Source organism: Sorex araneus, chromosome 1, assembly GCF_027595985.1.
Source record: "Sorex araneus isolate mSorAra2 chromosome 1, mSorAra2.pri, whole genome shotgun sequence".
Lineage (NCBI taxonomy): Eukaryota > Metazoa > Chordata > Mammalia > Eulipotyphla > Soricidae > Sorex > Sorex araneus.
In genome coordinates this window covers 389,235,369-389,243,179 of record NC_073302.1, presented here as the reverse complement: position 1 = coordinate 389,243,179, position 7,811 = coordinate 389,235,369, and the positions used below count along the sequence as shown (strand labels likewise).

The 7,811-nt window shown below is 48.0% G+C and overlaps 1 protein-coding gene across 1 annotated transcript; it reads left to right on the top strand.

Annotated features, from left to right (window-relative positions):
• Positions 1–970: 970 nt before the first annotated feature.
• FZD1 (frizzled class receptor 1) lies at positions 971–6,293 on the top strand. Its single transcript, XM_004602282.3, has one exon. It carries the CDS (start codon positions 1,107–1,109, stop codon positions 3,060–3,062), a length of 1,956 nt encoding a protein of 651 aa, XP_004602339.3. The 5' UTR covers positions 971–1,106; the 3' UTR covers positions 3,063–6,293.
• Positions 6,294–7,811: the final 1,518 nt, after the last annotated feature.

Sequence of the window (7,811 nt, the reverse complement as noted above, 5' to 3'; positions counted from 1 at the left end):
GTTCTGTTCAACAAGCGATCCGGCGCGCTTCTCCCGGGGGTGGTGGTGGGGAATGGCGCGTCCACAGTTCGCCGAGCCCAGCTCCAGTGCTCGTAGTCGAGCAATAATTTGAAACAAAACCTCGACAGACACAAAGTCGAAGGAAGTTGTGCGCTCCTTAAGGAGGAGGCATCTGTTCTGAGCGCCGCGTCAGGCATGCTGTTGTTTGCAGGCAGCTTAAAGAGCAGGATTTTAAACATGAAAATGGATAAAAGGGGGGCGGGGGGGAGCTAAGTCCCGCGGTGTGCCGAGTCTTATTCATTATCTCCAACAGCATATGGGAGCATTCTCCAAATCGTCCCCTCCCCTACCCCTGCACCCCCCCTCCCCTGCCAAAGCAAAAGCAACCATGCCTGTCCGGCGCCCTAGCAAACCCACTCTTTGTGCCAGAGACGTGCCTTCGCCGCCACCTCGATTCTCTCCTTTGCCCGCCTCCTCCTCCAGCTCCTCCCGCCCGGGGCCGACCCGCGCTCAGGGACCCAGGCGGCAGGCGCCCTCTGCGCCGGGAAGCCGGTGCGGCGATTGGGCGACGCTCCCTGGGCCTCGGGTTCCGCGTCGGTTTCAAGGCTCCTCCCTCCGGGTGAAAGAGAGACTGCGGGGCGCCTGGAAACCGGTCGGAGCGCGCGCGAGGGAGAGGAGAGCGAGCGAGTTGAGGGATTGACACAAATGGTCAGGCGGCGGCGGCGGAGAAGGAGGCGGAGGCGCTGGGGGGAGCCGAGGCCGCGGGTCTGCCGAGAGTTGCGCGCTCTCCCGGGCCGCGGCCACTAGCGCGGCGCCGCCAGCTCCGCCGGAGCCGGCCAGCCGGGAGCCGGGGAGGCGAGACGCGACCCCCGCGCGCCCGAGCCGCCCGGGCTCTCCCCGCCGCCCGCGCTTCATGAATCGCAAGTTTCCGCGGCGGCGGCTGCGGGACGCGGAGCGCGAAGCGGGGCAGCGGGCCGAGAGCGGCTGGGGCCCGACGGAGGGCACCGGCGCCGAGGAGGAGATCTCCCTGGCCGCGGGGGGCACCGCCGCCGGCCGCGCCCCCGCCCGCCCCCGCCGAGCTGCTCCGAGAAAGGAGCCCAGAAAGTATGGCTGAGGAGGAGGCGCCTAAGAAGTCCTGGGCCGCCGGCGGCCGCGCGAGCTGGGAACTTTCTGCCGGGGCGCTCGGGGCTGGCCCGGTGGCCGAAGGGATCGGGGCCGCCCGCAGGCTCGGCCGTCGCCCCGCTGCTGACCCCGGGCGCCTGGCGCGCCGGCTGCTGCTGCTACTTTGGCTGCTGGAGGCGCCGCTGCTGCTGGGGGTCCGGGCGCAGGCGGCGGGCCAGGGGCCCGGGCCGGGCCAGCAGCCCCCGGCGCCGCCCCCGCCACCTCCGCAGCAGCAACAGGGAGGGCAGCAGTACAACGGCGAGCGGGGTATCTCCATCCCGGACCACGGCTACTGCCAGCCCATCTCTATCCCACTGTGCACGGACATCGCCTACAACCAGACCATCATGCCCAACCTGCTGGGCCACACGAACCAGGAGGACGCGGGCCTCGAGGTGCATCAGTTCTACCCGCTGGTGAAGGTGCAGTGCTCGGCCGAGCTCAAGTTCTTCCTGTGCTCCATGTACGCGCCCGTGTGCACCGTGTTGGAGCAGGCGCTGCCGCCCTGCCGCTCCCTGTGCGAGCGCGCGCGCCAGGGCTGCGAGGCGCTCATGAACAAGTTCGGCTTCCAGTGGCCTGACACGCTCAAGTGCGAGAAGTTCCCGGTGCACGGCGCGGGCGAGCTGTGCGTGGGCCAGAACACGTCGGACAAGGGCACCCCGACGCCCTCGCTGCTTCCCGAGTTCTGGACTAGCAACCCCCAACACGGAGGCGGCGGGGGACACCGCGGCGGCGGCGGCTTCCCGGGGACCGGCGGCGCGTCCGAGCGCGGCAAGTTCTCCTGCCCGCGCGCGCTCAAGGTGCCCTCCTACCTCAACTACCACTTCCTGGGGGAGAAGGACTGCGGCGCACCGTGCGAGCCCACCAAGGTATACGGGCTCATGTACTTTGGGCCCGAGGAACTGCGCTTCTCGCGCACCTGGATCGGCATCTGGTCGGTGCTGTGCTGCGCCTCCACGCTGTTCACCGTGCTCACCTACCTGGTGGACATGCGGCGCTTCAGCTACCCGGAACGGCCCATCATCTTCCTGTCGGGCTGCTACACCGCCGTGGCCGTGGCCTATATCGCTGGCTTCCTGCTGGAGGACCGGGTGGTGTGTAATGACAAGTTCTCCGAGGACGGGGCGCGCACCGTGGCGCAGGGCACCAAGAAGGAGGGCTGCACCATCCTCTTCATGATGCTCTACTTCTTCAGCATGGCCAGCTCCATCTGGTGGGTGATCCTCTCCCTTACCTGGTTTCTCGCGGCCGGCATGAAGTGGGGCCACGAAGCCATCGAGGCCAACTCGCAGTACTTCCACCTGGCCGCCTGGGCCGTGCCGGCCATTAAGACCATCACCATCCTGGCCCTGGGCCAGGTGGACGGCGACGTGCTGAGCGGGGTGTGCTTCGTTGGTCTCAATAACGTGGACGCGCTGCGCGGCTTCGTGCTGGCGCCCCTCTTCGTGTACCTGTTCATCGGCACCTCGTTCTTGCTGGCGGGCTTCGTGTCGCTCTTCCGCATACGCACGATCATGAAGCACGACGGCACCAAGACCGAGAAGCTGGAGAAGCTCATGGTGCGCATCGGTGTCTTCAGCGTCCTCTACACCGTGCCTGCCACTATAGTCATCGCCTGCTACTTCTATGAGCAGGCCTTCCGGGACCAGTGGGAGCGCAGCTGGGTGGCCCAGAGCTGCAAAAGCTATGCCATCCCCTGCCCCCACCTCCAGGCCGGCGGGGGCGCCCCGCCCCACCCCCCTATGAGCCCCGACTTCACAGTCTTCATGATCAAGTACCTTATGACACTGATCGTGGGCATCACGTCGGGCTTCTGGATCTGGTCTGGCAAGACCCTAAACTCCTGGAGGAAGTTCTACACCAGGCTCACCAACAGCAAACAGGGGGAGACCACCGTCTGAGCCCCCGGGACTCGGACCCCGTTCCTAGCTGTCCGCTGGACCCTGCCACACCACAAGAGCTGGCCCCACCGGAATCCTTGGCCGGGTCTGGCGGCTAATAGAGGTTTTCTCACTAGACCCTCAAAGCCGCGGGCCCCCTGGTGAAAAACTGGGCTCTTGCAAAAGTTTACATCCCTGGGGGCAAACGGACCAAAGGGACCTGCCAGCGAGGGGGGACGGACAGACCTCTCTAGTCCTCACTGCGGTACCAGGACTGTACGCTTTTATGAATTGTATATAGCCTGTGTAAGATTTTTGTAAGTATATTTGTATTTAAATAATGACCGAACACGCGGTTTTTCTTTTTTTTTCTTTTCCTTTCCTACACGCCTCCCGCACCCCCCCTCCGCATTTTTAAAAAGTTTTAATTATGAGAGTGGTTTAACCATTTGAGGTTTTTCTTTCTTGCCCTTTTCCAAGAACTCCAGAGCTCACCCACGGCCTGTTCCTCGCCCCACCCCCACCCCCAGCCCCTCTGGGGTCGGGGGAGGTGATGGGACTGGGGCCACGCGACCGGAGTCACTTTCCTCTGCGTTCGGCTCCCTCCCATCGCCTCAGTGCTGGGGATCCGCGCTTTTAAGGTACTAATCTCCACAAAGCTTCCGAATCCGGGAATCCCTGCCTATCCCATTTCTGCCCAGGACCCAAGAAGGGCCTTGAATATTCCGAAATATTCCGAAACTGAATATTTCACTGGGGAGAACCTTTCTTACCCGCGGCTTCCAGGAGGCCGGGGGATGTGGGCGCCTGCAATCTCAGCCTCCCTGCACGCCGCCCCGCAGCGCCCACACACTCCCTCCTTTCACCGCCATCGGTTCGAGGGCGAATGGGCTAAGCCAAGGCCAAACTTTTTCGAGTTCTAATTTTTGGTGGATGAGTTAATTTCATTCTCTAGCTTCTAAAACCTGGTATGGGTTTGACCAGCGTCATGGAAAGATGTGGTTACTGAGATTTGGGAAGAGGCATGAAGTTTTGTGTGGGTTGGGAGAGACTGAAGATGGGGTTATAAAATGTTCATTCTAATTATATACTGATACCTGGCAATCTGCCTCTAGTACTGAGGCACCCTACGTTTAGATTTTCCCGTTCTGTAAAATGGAAACAGTGAGATCACCTGGAAAGCTTTGTTAAGGAGTTGATGTAGATGGTTCCTTACCCAGGATAGCAGAACATACAAGGAGTGTTCTGAAACTTGACGATTTCAGGGTAATGGACATTCTCAAAATAAAATACTGCTTTTGAAATTTTTTAACCAAGTGATAATTAGACGTATATCAGAAACTAAGATGTTAAAATTGTACACTTTCAGTTATCTGGATTATTAAACAGCACATTCCATGGGAGGAACAACCCACATTACTAAACCTGATAAGATTGCAAGAGGTCAAGGAAATCGAAATAAATGATGAGATTAGCTCCTAAAATATGCAACATTTGAGCATATGTTTTGGTTAAATATGTGCAGATCTACCGCATTAAATAAATATTGTGTACTCCTTTCTGGATTTACAGGGGCATGTCAAATGTAAATCTTTCAAAGCCATTTTAAAATATTAACTTTAGCTCTCTGTGGGGAAGAGAAAAAAAAAAGGAGTCTTCCTGATTGTATTGTTTTAAACTTTGAGAGTTTATCAAAATGCTGGTACTTCAGACCTAAATTTATCTCTGTCTATCACACCCTAAAATGATAGTGGTCTTCGAATTTGGTATGCGTTTATTCTGTTCACTATCACAAAATCATCTATATTTATAGAGGAATAGAAGTTTATATATATATATAATACCATATTTTTAATTTCACGAATAAAAAAATCAAAGTTTTGTACCAAATTATATGGTTTTTGTGCCTGAAAATAATAGGGCTGGAAATGTATGAACTGTCTTGACATTTTATAGTGTCTCATAGCCAATCTCACGGTATAAAAATTCAAAATTTAATGAAAAATTCTAGGCTTAAACCTTCAAGCCAGTCCTTCCAAAGAGATATCCTACTTGCATTGTTGTGATTGATGTGAAGTCCCAAGAGAAGATTTGCTTTCATGACATGACAGTAACAGTAGAAAGTAGAAATTTGCAAATTATTTCTTTACTCAAAAGGATTATTAAAAAGACATATAAGGCCTTTTTTTCTTTCAAGGGGTAAATTTATGACATTTTATAATATGGAAGGTTTTTGAAAAGTCACCTTTGTCACAATTCTTATTTAATACTGTCTTTTTATAATCTTGGATATTCCAAAACCACAAGTAGGCATTCAATAAATGGTTAACTGTTTATAAGCATTTTAAACAGTGTTGGATATATAAGGCTGTTTTATTGTTTTCTACTAAAGACACTATATTGTTCAAGAAACTTCTTAGAGGAATTATGTAGGTTAAAGAAATTATATATTATATATACATATATTATAACATGTACATATACACAAATGTATGTATATAAACATAAGTATACATGAACCAGTTTTATAGAAAAGGTGCAGGATTTATTTGTACATTTCATAACATAGGAATAAGTTATAAGAAATGGGATATGCCAGATAAAAAACATCAAATACCTTTGGAAAATAAGTTTATTATACCTTTATAGACTAAAAGTGTCTACTGAATTTTCCCACAAAATGTTTTGTGGTAAAATGTGATAAAATGCCAATGGGCTAAGTGACAATTCTTTTATCATTATAAGGTAATTGTCTTATAACTTCTTCATTTAGAAAAGCAAATTAAAAAATTTAAATCTAATTGAAATATAGCACTCAATTTTAAGTAGCAAGATACAATTTCTTTTTTTTTTACATTGAACTTGTTATCTGTAAAGCTTTTATTACATAGACACACACACAAATTGCTATTCTTAGACCAAATTAAAACACAACTCACTAGGCAGTTCACAGTTCAATGAGGTAATTTCTAAAAACAATATTAAAATTATTAGTCTCCTGAAACTATAAAGCATCTTTATTGTTGATGTCCTTAAAATTATATAACAATGATGCAGAAAAATTTTACAATACTCAAATAGCTTTAGAAGGCATTTTTAAGTCACCTACAGGATTTTTTTTAAAAAACATAATTTATTTTAAATTATACCATATAAAAATCCAGTGTATTTATTTGTTCTTCTAATAGCAGTGGCCTAGAAGACCATACATAGCTGAGAATATTGTCCCATTAGCATGCTGTTTCCATGACAAACCCTGTTTTCCGATGGATTGCCTATTTTATTTCTTTAGAGGGGTTTTCATTGGAGTTTCAATGGGAGTTGATTTTCCCCCTCACAGTGTACTTGATTCCATTTTTTAAGTAAATGTGTACATAGTATGAAAGCTCTCTGGTGTTCCTTTAGAAAGAAAATTAAAAAGGCATTTTTTTTTTTTTACTTAAACATTGTGGATTTAGAAAGTCATATTTTTAATCTCAAAGCCAGCCTGTGTCAAGCATATGCAAAACAGCTGGACTGGATTTTTCAGTTTGGGGTGGTCACTTGTCAGCCTGAGTTTACAATTCTTTTGTCTCTAAGGCATAGTGAAGCCTGTCTGCTGTAGTTGCATCATTTTTTAAAAGTCCAGCATTTATCTTGGAAAGAAGGCCACTACTTGTAAAGAGTTAGTGGCCAGTCCAAAAAAAAAAAAAAAGTCTAAGCTACAAATCTATCAGGACCTGGGTGGATTCAGAACAATTTCCCTGAGAGCACATTTCAATCTTGATACACTGCTTTTCTTTTTTTGTTTTTGTTTTTTAAGATGCTGTATTTGCAGATTGTGTGTTGTGTTCAACTTCACATTTTTATTGCATCTGTTTACAGGTCACATTTTGTATGATGTAAAATGCAATTAATTGAAATAAGTGGGATGACATTAGACATCTCAGATATATTTCTAGTAGAAATATTCTGTGCAACTGGGTACTGAGAGATAAGAATCAAAATGTCATTGCAAAGTGTCTTGGGATGGACACAGTGATATTGTCATCAAATACTTCAAAAATTTTACTAATATAAAAGTTTTGCAAGATTACTCTGTAGAAGCCAAAATAAGATATAAACTACATGTAATATTCCTTAAAACAAAACAAAACAAAAGCAGGGCTATCTAAATTTAAGGCTTTACTATAAGGTCCTAGCACTTAAAATGGTTTTTTTCAGGGGAACTATCAATCAGGTAACTTTATTTTGATAATTCCTCAGATTTCTATCTGTATTTTGAACTATTGGTGGATTCCAATGGCTCACAGAATTTCAACAATAGATATTACTCAGAATTCTCTCAAACTATTGGGGCTTACATATTTCTCTTCACTTATGTCCTTTGCCATGGATTTGTCAAACCATAATTATAATGGCAATATAGCTTACTTGGAACCTGGTGATTATAAGACAGATAGCCATCTCCTACTCTATTGCAGAATCAAGTCCCTGTTTAAATAACACTTAAATAATAACATTTCCTTTGGGGATTTTGTTTATAAATTGATATACACCTCACTATCAGATCAAATAAAAGGAGTTTTCACAGAAGTTTTTGTTTAAAACTTTTGACAGTATCAAAATGCTTAATAGATAAACTCAAGTCTAATCTGTAAATATATCCCATAATGAGCATATAATAAATACATTGAGGGTCATTATCATATAGTAGAATCTTAGATTTCTTGAAGAAAGATGCAATTGTCAAGAGGGATTCCTCTAAGTAAATCCTTTTAAGAATAGGGA

Bases quoted from the DNA above. Each gene is read 5' to 3' on its own strand.
- FZD1 (XM_004602282.3), top strand. From the start codon at position 1,107: ATGGCTGAGGAGGAGGCGCCTAAGAAGTCCTGGGCCGCCGGCGGCCGC.